The 15,712-nt window shown below is 44.5% G+C and overlaps 1 protein-coding gene across 1 annotated transcript in view; it reads left to right on the top strand.

Annotated features, from left to right (window-relative positions):
- The window catches only part of galr1b (galanin receptor 1b), a 15,824-nt gene continuing 112 nt past the window's right edge, over positions 1–15,712 (top strand). Inside the window, exons 1-3 of the mRNA XM_044098865.1 lie at positions 1–814; positions 10,285–10,350; positions 15,294–15,712. The exon at positions 15,294–15,712 is cut by the window's right edge and continues 112 nt beyond it. Coding sequence (XP_043954800.1) covers positions 164–814; positions 10,285–10,350; positions 15,294–15,611 — 1,035 coding nt within the window. The 5' untranslated portion in view covers positions 1–163 and the 3' untranslated portion in view covers positions 15,612–15,712. The remainder of the gene's footprint in view (positions 815–10,284; positions 10,351–15,293) is intronic.

Here is a 15,712-nt window from a genome sequence, read left to right on the forward strand (position 1 = left end):
ACTCTGAAAGCCTCAGACCGGAAGCAGATCTCTGCGGTTCCGTTAAGTGGACGCGCTTCCAGCTGTTCCCTGAACTTGGACTTTGCTGCCGGACGTGTCGGACCGAACCATGGACCCGCTCTGCGCTCGGCTCTGACCTCCAGCCGGCCCCCGGAGCTCCAGCATGGTGCCGCCGGGAAACGAGTCGTACAGCCGGCCTGAGACTAACCGCACCGCGGGGGAGCCCGGGCCGGAGGTGGTGATCGTGCCGCTGGTGTTCGGGCTGATTTTCGTGGTGGGGCTTCTCGGGAACTCCCTGGTGATGCTGGTGATCGGCAGGGTGAAGCCCAGCGGTGGCGCGCGCCCGCTCAGCCCCACCAACATCTTCATCGTGAACCTGAGCGTGGCGGACCTCCTCTTCCTCCTCTTCTGCGTCCCGCTCCACGCCACCATCTACTCCCTGCCAGAGTGGGTGTTCGGAGCCTTCCTCTGCAAGTTCGGACACTTCTTCACCACGGCCAGCATGCTGGTCAGCATCCTCACGCTGGTGGCCATGTCCGTGGACCGCTACATCGCCGTGGTGCGCTCCAAGAGCTCTGCGTGCGTCCGCAGCCGCAGGAACGCGCTGGCCGGGCTGTGCGTCATTTGGACCCTGTCCCTGCTGTGTTCGGTGCCGGTGGCGCAGAACTACGTGCTCACCAGCCACTCCAGCGCCCCGAACAAGACCTTCTGCTGGGAGGCCGGGCTGGGAGCGCCGCGGCGCGCCTACAAGGTGTCCATTCTGCTGCTGGGCTTCATCCTGCCGCTGCTGCTCATCTGCTGCTGCTACATCAGGGTCAGTCCAGCTCCAGGCTAATGTTTCACTCCTCATGCCGCCGTAAAACCCGCGTTAATGGCACGAACAGGGGCCAAAGGCCGCGCGTAAAGCTGCTGAGCCGTGCGTAAAGAGCTGCTGCGGGGCGCGCCGCGCCGCGCACTCACCTGCGCCGGTCCGACAGATGACCAAGAGAAAGATAGCTGGCCAGAGCTTCTGCGAACTGGTTTTTAGGTTCTACAGGGGGAACTGGGTCAGAACAAACCACTGGAGCCGAGGTCGTAAACACTTTAAAGCTTTTGAAGCCTCTAAAATCTCCGGTGTTTCAGAAACGTGAAGTTCCAATAAAGAAGTTCAGATTGGCAGAAATTCCTTCAGACAGTAAAAAATGAAAGATAAAATGCTCCAAACAATAATGACACGTTTTCCTTCTATGTTTGAGTTTTTTCATGATGTCAAGAGTCAGTTAGGGTTAAAGAACCGCAGCGCTGTTGGGTGGTCCCAGTATGGGGTCTGTCAAACTGGTCAAAGGTCGGTGAACTGGTGACGTTGATGATGTCGTGACGGTTGATCCATCCGGTCCGAAACAGAAGCAGTTCGTGGTTCTTCTAGAACACAGTTGGTCAGAAAGTAGCTGAGCTCAGGTGAGAGACCAGGCGGCTGCTGCAGCTTCTGACACTTGCTGCAGTTGGACCAAAGACATGGATACATTGACGCCTCATGCAGCGGGAAGGCCCGCTGCTGCGATACGTCACAGCGTCCGCCATATTGAATGTGGCCTAGTAAGCTAATACAAGGAAATGGACCGAACTTTATAAAGCGTCGTTGTGCAAAGTATTTTAAGTTAATACCTGTCGTTGACATATTTTGTCACACACACTAATATATTATATTGCTTATACACTAAAGACAATATTTCCAAAATTTTCATGTGATTATTTAATTGTTCAAAGAGCACAGTGTTTATATTTGGTACAGCTGATTTTGATCAATCCTTTTTATGCCCACATAGATGAAGACACACACGAGTGTATTCATGAACATAAAAACAAACAAAAAGTGAAAGAGAAAAGTGTACATTAATATGTGGATTTATTTGTACTGCCAACACCGGCAGGTTCAGTCTGCTGGTCCAACTGCCCAGGTGAAGAATTAATATAGTAAGTATAGAAAGTTTTGGCATATTTGAAGTCAGACTAATGAGTATAGTTCAAGCTGATTTAGGATTAGTTAATCTGAAGGGTTATTTTGGAACAACTAATTATGTGCTTAGTGTATTAGTAATTAAATTGTGGAAAATCACAATTAGGCCTGTCGTGATAAACGATAAATCAATTAATCGTACGATGAATTAAAACTATCAACCTCATTTTAATTATAGCCTTTATCGTTTCTTTTTCTCTTTCTGTTGATGACACTGAATGAAAAAAGGTTCAACTCCGCTGCTCTCCACTGACCCTCCCTTCCTCATTTCCTCAGTGTAATGTCCAGTTCACACTACACCATCTTAGAGCTGTCGGCCGATTGTCGGCCCATTTCCAAAACCTGAGAGATCACACATTAGCCGACAGAAATCCTAGGTAGAACGGTTCCATCGGGTTCCATCGGGTTCCATCGGGCCGTGTGGTGTCCAACAATGGGCACAAAATAATGGCTCCAAGTCCAGTGAAGTCATTTTAAAACCAGGCATTAATCAATGCTTTACTACAATCTACCTGCAGTGCATGTGTCTCTAGTGTCAGCGTAACGTCCTGACTGAATGAAAATCATTAGAACCTTTTTATGTCACGTTAACGAAGAACAGCTGAAAAGTTACCGGGTTCATCAACTGGTACCAATTTGGCTCCAACTCCTCCCCTCATCATTTCTATATTCTTTACACCAAATGTTTTATAAACATTAATGTTGTTTCCACATATCATCTCCAATGTCCGCTGGACTTCGGGTTGCTCCGTGTCAGCTGTTTGGGATTCCCCTCTGTAATTTCCCCTCAGAAAGCAGGAGGAGAATCCGGCTTTCTGATTGGCTACCTGTCACATTCAACAGGCTGCGTTAAGCTCCCAGTGGGGAAAACCCCTGATTTAGATCGGAGCGCCACAACGATCTACCGTAACACACCACACACTACAGGATGATCGGTTATGAAACCACAAGAGACAATCTGAGAACATCAACGTTCTCAGATTGTCTTCAGGGGAAAATGTAGGAGTGAACTAACGTGTAGTGTGAACTATTGCATCAGGTAGTCGATGTTCCATCTTCTCTATTTAAATCTAATGATTACTGAAGGACAATATGGTTTACAGACTTCATAATCTGAACTCTTTTGGTTGAATCCAGTATTTATTTACACTTTGGTGTTTTTATTCATTTTTGTTAATGGAGACTGAGAATCCATTTTATTTTTATTTTTGGTTGTTTTGTTTATTTGATCAGTTCCAGTGTTAAATGTTCTTTTGAAAATAAAGTGTATCTATCTTTGGCAGGAAATCATGAATTATTATGTCATTTCCATTAAATCAATGTGAAAAGGTCTTCAAACAATATTATCGTTTATCGCAATAATTTTTGAGACAATTAATCGCTTAGTAAAATTTGCTATGGTGACAGGCCTAGTTACAATTGAAAGTGTACTAAGTGTACAATTATATGCTTTTTTGGAACAACTAGTTATACTCAGTATACTTTAAGCATACATCTGTAATATAAACATGCTTTATTAGAATATCTTAAGTGTACTATTTTGTGATTATATATTTAGAATGTCTTCTGAGTATATTGGCATTACATATTTTATATATTAGTAGTGTGATTATTACAGTATGCTAGTTACACTTTTGCATTATAATTACTAATGAAGTAACCTTTTATTTACTTAATGTCTTTTATTGTTGTTTGTACACTAATGCTTCATACACACTGCAGAAACACATCAGATACCAGAATTAACACACTTTACAGGTGAAACTAATTACTTTGTGCTTTCAATATATTGCCATTTTCCAAGAGTACATTGCCAATATACTATCATAGAATTGTACAAATTGTCAATATATTAAAAGTTTACAAAAAACATGCTTATGAAAATTAGCACAATAAAACATCAGGTACACTTTAGAGGAAATGTGAAAAATATTTCACCAAGGACAGAGTTTTATTTTAATTCCAGTTTTACTGACATTTCTTCTTCCTAAGATCAGCTAGTGTTGGAAACACACCAGGCTCTGCTATTAAAACTTTTGGCCAGCTGCTCAGTAAAATAAAATCTTCCACTATGAAGATGATGTGGAGCTTCATCCTCAGAGCTGGTTGGTGGTCTGGTGGAGCCAGAGCCTCTTCTGAGACACAAAAGTCTTCAGGTTTTCTTCCTCTTTCGTCATAATCTGCTTAGACTGCAAAAATATGTTGAAGATAAAAACAATGATCAATGAGTTATAATAACAGCTTCACAACATCAAAGTCTCTCTGTCAAAATTAAAACCAGGTTATGAAGAAAACTATATCAAGTCTCAACAAACAGCCTCCTTAGTTATAACATGAAGCTGAATGATTGTTATAGTAATAATCATAGAATTCAATCTGTAGAGACTCAGACAGAGAAAAGGGAAACAATTAGAAAAGTTTAATAACAGTATGTGTCATGATTTGTGGTGGTGGAGGTGAGGCAGAAACGCAGATGAACCGGATTGAGTGTAAAATAATGAATTTAATGACAAAATCCAGAACACAGCGAACAGGACGACGAAGTGTGACGTGTGACGAGGATCTGACAAAGACACAGAGACACAGGTAACACTAAATACACAGAGGGTAATCAGGGGAGGAGACACACCTGGGAACTAATCAAGGGGAGACAGTGATTGGACGTGACGAGCCTTGAACCGGCGTTGATCAATCAACGGTGATGAGCCGGAAGCTCTGGTTGGATGATGCAGGTGGGGCTAAAAGAGTCTTCCAGATTGAATTTGCGCCTAGGCTTCATATCACAATAAAATTAATAAAATAATTATTTCTGAAACCAACATAAGTTAGTTTATATCTTTACTGCACTCTTTATAATTTAAAAAAGATAATTAGCATTTTGAAGCAAACTTACCAGCAGCTAGCAACACGTTAGCAACCTTCATCCCTTCGGCTCTTTTCATGGCCCGCCTTTCATTTCCATCAGTTCTTGTCCTGTTGTTTTTGTCTTCTAACTTGGACTAGGACGTCATCAACTTGAATTTACCAAAACTACTAACTATTATCAAGGCCCTCTTTACTTTTAAGACAATATTATGTGAATAAAAATGGCAAATCTGAACAGCCTCTGTTATCTTCTCTGGCTTCATGGCTTTTCTTCTTTTTATGACGCTTTTCCAAAAAAAAAAAAAAAAAACTAAAGGTGTGCAATACCGCCACCATCTGGTCTGGAGTGTGAACTGGAGCTAATGCTGTTCACTAATTGTGATAATTTAGATTTCTTTGTTCTTTCAGTCTCCGTGTTGTCCCGTCTACCTTTGACTGCTCCCAGCTGTGTCCGATGTTCCCTGATTACCTTCTGTGATTTAAATCCAGCTGTGTCTGTGATTTAAATCCAGCTGTGTCTGTGATTTAAATCCAGCTGTGTCTGTGATTGTCGAGGACGGTCGTCCTTGTCGATCCTCGTCTGTCCAGTCATCATTTGTGTTTCCTGTCAGTTACTACCAGTGTGAGAGTCTTTGCCGCTGCTCACCTTTGCTGCCTGGATCATTTGTTTATTACCATTAACTCATCGTTTCCTCTTCATACCTGGGTCCACTGCGCCTTCCTCACCACCACACATCATGACACTAAGAGATAGATCTTACATCTGAAAATGGATTGGGTAAAAATAGCTTCTGTGTTTTAGTTAAACTGAAAACAACAGATTAGATTCGGAGAGATGCAAGTGAAGATATCTGCTATATTTGGTGTTTTTTCTGCCAAACAAGGGCCTTAAATATTAATATCTTCCTTCATGTTATAACTAAGGAGGCTGTTTGTTGAGACTTGATATAGTTTTATTCATAACCTGGTTTTAATTTTGACAGAGAGACTTTGATGTTGTGAAGCTGTTATTATAACTCATAATATCAAACTGTCAATGTTTGATATTTTGAGGCATGAACACACAGGGGCGCCGCCAGGAATCTTGGGCCCATGACAAAACACTACATTGGGCCCCCTTGTGCAACTACTGCTGCAGTTCCTTGAGTCTATCTGACTCATCAAAAGCGTCACAGTTTTAAAGACCTGCTGTCTTTGGTCCAATACTGATAACCAGCACAATATTTACTGCTCATGAATTTTATGTTGCTTATTTTTTTGTTATTAGTTTTATCTCATTGAAATGTCTCTTCCCACCAGCAACAATCACACAACATGCAAAATATGCATAAACAATCCAGATTTCTCAAAAAAAACTATGTTGTTGCATTTTATTCAAGCTGCAGTTTATAACTTTAATAAAAATATGTTTTCTCCATATTTGTTAAATGTGTCACCATGTTGTGGCAGTTTGTTATGAGACAGATAATTTGTGAAAACAATCAATCTCCTCCACCTGAGCTGCTATTGCTAGCTAAAGTAATGCAACTTTCTGGCCAAAACAACCAATCAGAACCAGGAGGAGGGTTTTAGCGCTGTCAGTCATCCTCATTCACTCGCTGCTAAATGGTGGAGAAACAACTAGTTGTTACAGGAAAAATGTTTATCTGCTGTCATTGGTGACTAGGCTGAGCAGTCACAACAAGCTGTGCTAGCTGCAGCACAGGGATGAGCAGCCATAATGAGATTTGATTGACAGCACTAAAACCCGCCTCCTGCCTCTGATTGGTTGTTTCTATTTAGCACTGGGAGAAGGCAGAGGAAATAATTTTTTCACAAATTATCTCTCATGCCATAGTTTGAGAACACAATGACAGTTTGAAAAAAATATGTAATATATAAATATATATATATACTTATAAAAGTATAAAATATTTCTAAATATTTTTATACTTTTATAAAAATATATTTATAAAAGTTACAGACTGCAGCTTTAATTTCACTTAGGAGAGGACGGGTCAGGAGGGACGTGGCAACATATATCTATAATTTAGATGTAAGCCAAGGTAAAACTGTATATTGTTTTTGTTGTGTAATTGTAAAAAGAGCAAAGACAGAGAAATCACCATAGACTCACTGGAATGATGCTAACTTGTCATTGAACACAATGTTGCTCACCTTTTTCACTGGGACGGGGGTTAAAGGTCAGAGCTGCTGCTGACTGACTCACCTGTTGTCAAGTGTGGAAAAAAGGTACAGGGACAAGTTAAATATATGAATATCTTGGTATTTCTTTTCCTTAATTCATTCAATGGTATGGAGGCCAACAGTTGTCTGTAGCTAAGCTAACTATGCTAAATGGTTGATAATCTCACACAGTCTACTCACCTCTCTGAGAAAATCTGTGTTACAAATTGACACTTGTAATTTTCTCTTATTTCTCTTTTTTTTTTAAACTTGACTTTATTAATTTTCTATGCAGCATAGAAACTGCTACAGTGTCTTGTGCTGACGGCTGCTAAAAACGTCAAGAGCTCCAACCAGGAACAACCGTTTAGTAGATACGGGGGAGTTCAGTGCAAATATGAATGTTCTTGTTCTGGAAGGGTTAACATTTAATTTTACTGCTACAAACAATTTTTTTAAAAATTGACAGTAAAAAAACATTTTTTTGTGGAGAAAAATAGGGAACTAGATGAGAACCAGTAGGGAACTAGATGGGAACAGTAGAGGACCAGATGGGAACCAGTAGAGAACCAGATGGGAACCAGTAGAGAACCAGATGGGAACCAGTAGAGAACCAGATGGGAACCAGTAGAGAACCAGATGGGAACCAGTAGAGAACCAGATGGGAACCAGTAGGGAACCAGATCAGATGGGAACGAATAAGGAATCAGTAGAGAACTAGATGGGAACCAGTAGAGAACCAGGTGGGAACCGGTAGAGAACAAGATGGGAACCAGTAGAGAAACAGTAGGGAACCAGTAGAGAACCAGATGGGAACCGGTAGAGAACAAGATGGGAACCGGTAGAGAACAAGATGGGAACCAGTAGAGAAACAGTAGGGAACCAGTACAGAACCAGATGGGAACCGGTAGAGAACAAGATGGGAACCGGTAGAGAACAAGATGGGAACCAGTAGGGAACCAATAGGGAACCAGATCAGATGGGAACGAATAAGGAATCAGTAGAGAACTAGATGGGAACCAGTAGAGAACCAGATGGGAACCAGTAGGGAACTAGATGGGAACCAGTAGAGAACCACATTGGAACCAGATTGGAACCAGTAGGGAACCAGATCAGATGGGAACGAATAAGGAATCAGTAGAGAACCAGATGGGAACCAGTGGAGAACTAGATGGGAACCAGTAGGGAACTAGATGGGAACCAGTGGAGAACTAGATGGGAACCAGTGGAGAACTAGATGGGAACCAGTAGGGAACTAGATGGGAACCAGTAGGGAACCAGTAGAGAACCAGATGGGAACCAGTAGAGAACCAGATGGGAGCCAGTAGAGAACCAGATGGGAACCAGTAGGGAACCAGATGGGAACCAGTAGGGAACCAGATGGGAACCAGTAGGGAACCAGTAGGGAACAAGATGGGAATCAGTAGGGAACCAATAGGGAACCAGATCAGATGGGAACGAATAAGGAATCAGAAGGGAACCCGATGGGAACCAGTAAAGAACCAGAAGGGAACTAGATGGGAACCAGTACAGAACCAGATGGCAACCGGTAGAGAACCAGATGGGAACCAGTAGGAGAACCAGATGGGAACCAGTAGGGAACCAGATGGGAACCAGTACAGAACAAGATGGGAATCAGTAGGGAACCAATAGGGAACCAGATCAGATGGGAACGAATAAGGAATCAGAAGGGAACCCGATGGGAACCAGTAAAGAACCAGAAGGGAACTAGATGGGAACCAGTACAGAACCAGATGGCAACCGGTAGAGAACCAGATGGGAACCAGTAGGAGAACCAGATGGGAACCAGTAGGGAACCAGATGGGAACCAGTACAGAACAAGATGGGAATCAGTAGGGAACCAATAGGGAACCAGATCAGATGGGAACGAATAAGGAATCAGAAGGGAACCCGATGGGAACCAGTAAAGAACCAGAAGGGAACTAGATGGGAACCAGTACAGAACCAGATGGCAACCGGTAGAGAACCAGATGGGAACCAGTAAAGAACCAGAAGGGAACCAGTAGAGAACCAGATGGGAACCAGTAGAGAACCAGATGGGAACCAGTAGAGAACTAGATGGGAACCAGTAGAGAACCAGATGGGAACCAGTAGAGAACCAGATGGGAACCAGTAGAGAACCAGATGGGAACCAGTAGAGAACCAGATGGGAACCAGTAGAGAACTAGATGGGAACCAGTAGGAGAACCAGATGGGAACCAGTAGGGAACCAGTACAGAACCAATAGGGAACCAGATCAGATGGGAACGAATAAGGAATCAGAAGGGAACCCGATGGGAACCAGTAAAGAACCAGAAGGGAACTAGATGGGAACCAGTAAAGAACCAGAAGGGAACTAGATGGGAACCAGTACAGAACCAGATGGCAACCGGTAGAGAACCAGATGGGAACCAGTAGAGAACCAGTAGAGAACCAGTGGAGAACTAGATGGGAACCAGTAGAGAACTAGATGGGAACCAGTAGAGAACCAGATGGGAACCAGTACAGAACCAATAGGGAACCAGATCAGATGGGAACGAATAAGGAATCAGAAGGGAACCCGATGGGAACCAGTAAAGAACCAGATGGGAACCAGAAGAGAACCAGTAGAGAACCAGATGGGAACCAGAAGGGAACTAGATGGGAACCAGTAGGGAACTAGTAGAGAACCAGTAGAGGACCAGTAGAGAACCAGATGGGAACCAGTAGGGAACCACATGGGAACCAGTAGAGAACCAGTAGGGTACTAGATGGGAACTAGATGGGAACCAGTAGGGAACCAGTAGAGAACCAGAAGGGAACTAGATGGGAACCAGTAGAGAACCACATGGGAACCAGTAGAGAACCAGAAGGGAACTAGATGGGAACCAGTGGAGAACCACATGGGAACCAGTAGAGAACTAGAAAAAAATCAGGTTTTTCCAGAATTTCTCCCAGTAGGGAATGTCAGGTTTTCCCCAATATTCAGCTGCGGAACAGGAAACGACATTAAGCCTTCTTTTTTATTGACTAAATAAATATTTCTGCATAAAGCCGGTTGATGTCAGCTGACAACCGTCATATTGGTCTCCAAGGCAACAAGCTGGTTTGTAACAATCCTGCTAATTAAGGTGAAAATCTGGATATGAACTGCAGATTCTTTTGAAGCTTTCAGGTGTTGTGAAGAAGGTTCTGGAAACGAATTTGCCCTCTGCCAGACCAGAACCTCCGACCCAAAGCTTTGCTGACTGATCCCAGGTCTGCTCTGTGTTTTCTAGGTTTTGTGCCACCTGCATAAAAAGATGAAGAACATGTCCAAGAGGTCCAAGCTGTCCAAGCAAAAGGTGAACTACTCTTCCTATACCTCTTCCTTCTCTTCCTCAGCAGGTCAGTGATTCCTCCCAGTGAGAAGAAAAGCTGATGGAAGGAATCAGTTCATCACAGTTCTTCTGGGTTAGTGATGAAGAGGAGGCTGATGATGATGAGCTTCTACCGTTAAGACATTTGATTTCAACACCTCTGCAGGGTTCTGATTCCAAGCCGGTCCGGTTTACACACAGTGTTACCAGCAGTACCATATCCAGTCAAGCCCCGGTCCAGGTACTGGTTGTGGTCCCGGCCCGGCTGGCAGGCGACAGAGAGCAGGCGTCCTGCAGCAGCAGAACCGGGTCGTTTACAGGTTCTGCTGCGCTGTGCTGTGGAGGAACAAAGGCTGCTGGGTAAATATTTAGACAGCGTCTAAGAATAGAGGAGGCTTCCCTTGGCACAGATTCACCCAGAGCGGCAGGCCGGGCCGGGTTCGGTCCGGTTTCTCGAGCAACTTGCTTCTGCTTTATGGATCTGCTCAGACTGATAAGAGGCGTTATTAAATCTGCTGAGTTACCAGAACAAAAACATAAAGTCATAAGACAGATTTATTAAGGAATCCCTTAACCTCTTACACCCTAAGCGAACCGAGGTCACATGGCAGCTGGACCCACCGGTGGGTCCGTCGGGTTCTAGAGGTTAAGAAGAAATGATGAGCTGCAGAAAACGGATCTGACCTAGAGATCTGGTGACTGTATGACCCAAACCATCACCACACCGGACCGGCAGGCCAGAACAGAACCTTTCACATGGACCATCCAGCCTGCAGGTAGTTGAAATTTCCCACTCACAGAAACCATTTCCTGTCAGAAAGATGAACTGGATCCATCAGGTTTCGGCTGCTGAGTTCAGAGATCCGGAACCAACAAAACAATCAGTAGATCGGTTCTGTTCACTGACAACGTCTGAGAAACGTAGAGAGAGAAGGGAAAAGTAGAACAGTTGGATAATAACGGTTGGATGATGGCGGTTGGATGAATCCTTGTGCTGATATTCTTCAGGTTGGAGAACTGCTTGGTGCTTCAGGCGGTTCTGAATGTTCTTGTTTGGGTTCTTCAGCTGTATTGGTCTGGAAGGATCAGCTTCCTGTTGGAGATGTTTCATAAATGCTGTAAAGTTCTGGTGATCAGAAGGAATCTTCACAACCTCACAGGAACATTTGTGTTGAAACGTCTCTGACAGAAGACAGGATGTTTCTAGACAGCTTGTAAAGAACAGGAACTGGAACATCAGTGGTTTGGGTCTGGAGGGAGCTGAGGATATATTTAGAAACAGGAGTGGGGTTTATGATGAAGAGCATATTTTATAGAGGACATATGGATGGAGGAAGGAGAACCTGGCAACATCTGTTCAACATCATAGAAAGCTGAGAAGCTGCTGGTAGAGAAGTTAATGCAGCCAAGGAGCAGCACAGCCGTCTGGATCCAGTCAGATCCAGATCACAGAGGAGGGATATTCTCTCAGGGGTTTATTCTCAAATGGACCCGCTGCTGGACAGGAAGGGTCAGGAAAGACTGATTGCTAATCTCTAACTAGCTGGCTGCTGTGAAAGAGGCTACTTCATTTGTCTTTATTCATAAACTAGAGTTGAGCTCTACCAGACGCAGACGTTCAGTGAACTGGAGGAATCTGTTAGCTGTGATGTGTTAGCTGTTAGCTATGAGCTGTGATGTGTTAGCTGTGAGGTGTTAGCTGTAAGCTGTTAGCTGTGATGTGTTAGCTGTGAGGTGTTAGCTGTGAGGTGTTAGCTGTGAGGTGTTAGCTGTAAGCTGTTAGCTGTGATGTGTTGGCTGTGAGCTGTTAGCTGTGAGGTGTTAGCTGTTAGCTGTGAGGTGTTAGCTGTTAGCTGTGAGGTGTTAGCTGTTAGCTATGAGGTGTTAGCTGTTAGCTGTGAGGTGTTAGCTGTTAGCTGTGAGGTGTTAGCTGTTAGCTGTGATGCGTTAGCTGTGAGGTGTTAGCTGTAAGCTGTTAGCTGTGAGGTGTTGGCTGTTAGCTGTTGGCTGTGAGCTGTTGGCTGTGAGCTGTTAGCTGTTAGCTGTGAGGTGTTAGCTGTTAGCTATGAGCTGTGATGTGTTAGCTGTGAGGTGTTAGCTGTAAGCTGTTAGCTGTGATGTGTTAGCTGTGAGGTGTTAGCTGTGAGGTGTTAGCTGTGAGGTGTTAGCTGTAAGCTGTTAGCTGTGATGTGTTGGCTGTGAGCTGTTAGCTGTGAGGTGTTAGCTGTTAGCTGTGAGGTGTTAGCTGTTAGCTGTGAGGTGTTAGCTGTTAGCTGTGAGGTGTTAGCTGTTAGCTATGAGGTGTTAGCTGTTAGCTGTGATGCGTTAGCTGTGAGGTGTTAGCTGTAAGCTGTTAGCTGTGAGGTGTTGGCTGTTAGCTGTTGGCTGTGAGCTGTTGGCTGTGAGCTGTTAGCTGTTAGCTGTGAGGTGTTAGCTGTTAGCTGTGAGGTGTTAGCTGTTAGCTGTGAGGTGTTAGCTTTTAGCTGTGAGGTGTTAGCTGTGAGGTGTTAGCTGTTAGCTGTGATGCGTTAGCTGTGAGGTGTTAGCTGTAAGCTGTTAGCTGTGATGCGTTAGCTGTGAGGTGTTAGCTGTAAGCTGTTAGCTGTGATACGTTAGCTGTGAGGTGTTAGCTGTAAGCTGTTAGCTGTGATGCGTTAGCTGTGAGGTGTTAGCTGTAAGCTGTTAGCTGTGATGCGTTAGCTGTGAGGTGTTAGCTGTAAGCTGTTAGCTGTGATACGTTAGCTGTGAGGTGTTAGCTGTAAGCTGTTAGCTGTGATGCGTTAGCTGTGAGGTGTTAGCTGTAAGCTGTTAGCTGTGATGCGTTAGCTGTGAGGTGTTACCTGTGATGTGTCCCTTGGGGTTGATCTGGGAGAGGGGTCAGGATAAAAAGGCAGTAAGAGGTAACTTATCTGAGGAACAGGCGAAGATCAGTGGTCAGGGTACAGCAGAGGCTCCAGCACGTGCAGGCAATTTCAGGTGGACAAATCCAGGGGCGAGGCAGAGGCAGAAGTCAAAAAGCAGAAACAGGGTCACGTCCGGAAACCAGAATCCAGTAGAAAATCCGACAAGGGCTAGACAGGGCAGTAAACTCCGAGAGGCAAAAACGTGGTCAAGATCGTGGTCAGGTACAGAGGAAACGCTGGATATCTACTCACACGAGGGCTTTCAAAAATCTGGCACCGTCTGCCTGCCTGAGAGCTGAATATGACTGCTGGTGAACAGGTGGATGACATGAGCCTGATTGTGCAGCAGCATGCAGGTGAGCCAGATGAGCTGATTGGAGAGGTGAGGGCTGAGGAGGAAAACAAAGCAGGCAGATGGGCCAGAACACATGACATTATTTAGAGCCTTAAATGTTTGTAAAGGTGTAACAGAGATTAGATCAGTCAGACTGAACAAAACTCGAATAGAAGCAACATTTAAATTTTAGTTTTACTTCTCAATAGTTTGTTTACTGAGAATAAAACATGTTTGATGTGCATTATCAGTCATTTTTGGTCCTGCAGCTTGTTAAAAAGCTTTTAAACCACATTTTACCTTACTGTAAATTGCTCTTAAGAAATGTTCCTGCTTATTGTTCCCCCGATAATGAGATGGGATTTCCTCCCTTGGAACCAAACCTTTCTTTTAAAAGCTCAGCAGTTTCCTCCTCTTGTGTTAACTTGACATAAACTCAGAAAACAAAAGTCTAAACTAAATTCAGTTCAGGAGGAGCACGATTATCTTCCAGATGAGGAAAATTAGCAAATATTTGACCTGTTGATGAGATCATGAACCCTAACCCATAGCCCAGCATGCTGGGAAGAGAAAAGTTACTGTAGAAAAGTTACTGTGTATAGAAACAATGAAAGTGTAGAAGAGGGAGGCAGGAGGAGCGTTACCCAGAGTAAAGAGCCGGCCTGATGCAGCTCCAGTTATTTATAGAGCTGCTTTAAACCAACCAGCAGAGAAACAGCAGATAAGATTCAGTTTGGTTCCAACTGAAGGCCGAACTGGAAAAGCGATCCAACAGGAAACCCAGGATCACTGGAAAAACTCTGGAGAAAACCAGAGGCAGGCTGGCTGTGGGTTAGAGAAGCAGATCTGTGATCAAGATGAAGGTCACCAAACCCTGGGGGCCCCATTAGAGCCCCATCAGGGCCCCATCAGAGCCTCATCAGGGGTTTGTTTAGAGAAAAAGTGGCAAATTTGAATCATCTGGATTTTTGATGAAAAGATTTGATGAGGCAACTTTTCAGCCGTATGAAAATTGCTGCTTTTCACAGAATTGCAACAGAAACAGTTTTTTGCATCGGCTTATTGCTGGATTGTAAACTCTGACCTGGGCAGTACCAGCTGCCTCCACCAGAGGTCTCACAGCGTCGCAGTTCATCAACGAAAGTTTCCCAGAATCATTGCATATCAAGCATGATGTCATGATTTGGGTGAGAGCGGTGGTGGAGGCAGATGCTGAGACCCAGGTAGGATGAATGACGAGTTTAATGACGAAGAATGATCCAGAAAATACAAAAACACAAAGTCCAGGCAGTACAGAGGAGTGCAGGGCAAATGCTCACAACAGGCAGACTGGACTGACCCGACGAGGAACACAGAACACAGGTGGGGTTAAATACACAGAGGGTAAACACGGAGACAAGAAACCCCTGGGAACAATCAGGAGAGACAGAACAACACAGAAACTCAAAGGAACCACTGAACAGAAACAGATCCTGACACATGAAGCCTTAAGACACTGGATGGGATTATATTTATGTAAGCATAAACTACAGTTCAAAGTTAATTAATGGGTGAACTGGAAGGAGTCAGAGAATCTGGTTTCCCAGCAGAATCCGGTTCTGGAACTGGACCTTCCCTCCACCCGTCACTGGTTGTAATGTTTCGGTCTGGTGGTGTTAAACTGGTTTGTGTTCCCTGTGGTTCCTCCCCAGACGGTCCAGACCATCCTCCTGGTCGTCACGGGCTTCACCATCTGCTGGATGCCGCACCACATCATCGTCATGTGGGTGGAGTTCGGCACCTACCCGCTGAACGACGCCACCTTTGCGCTCCGCATCGTGTCCCACTGCCTGTCCTACGGGAACTCCTGCATCAACCCCATCCTCTACGCCTTCCTGTCTGAGAACTTCCGCAAAGCCTGCCGCCAGGTGTTCGCCCGCCACCTGCTCTACGCGCCGCCGGCCGACGGGAGAACAGTTCGATTCCGCATGGACAACTTCTCCACCACACACTCCAGCACCAACATCTGAAGGAGAAACTGGAGGTCCTGCCGGTCACATGACCAGGGAGGCTGTGCTTTCATTATCTTGGAGAGAATTTTTCACCAACTGAACAATCATTTTATTTGAAT

This window comes from Gambusia affinis, linkage group LG02, assembly GCF_019740435.1.
Source record: "Gambusia affinis linkage group LG02, SWU_Gaff_1.0, whole genome shotgun sequence".
NCBI classification, from domain to species: Eukaryota; Metazoa; Chordata; class Actinopteri; order Cyprinodontiformes; family Poeciliidae; genus Gambusia; species Gambusia affinis.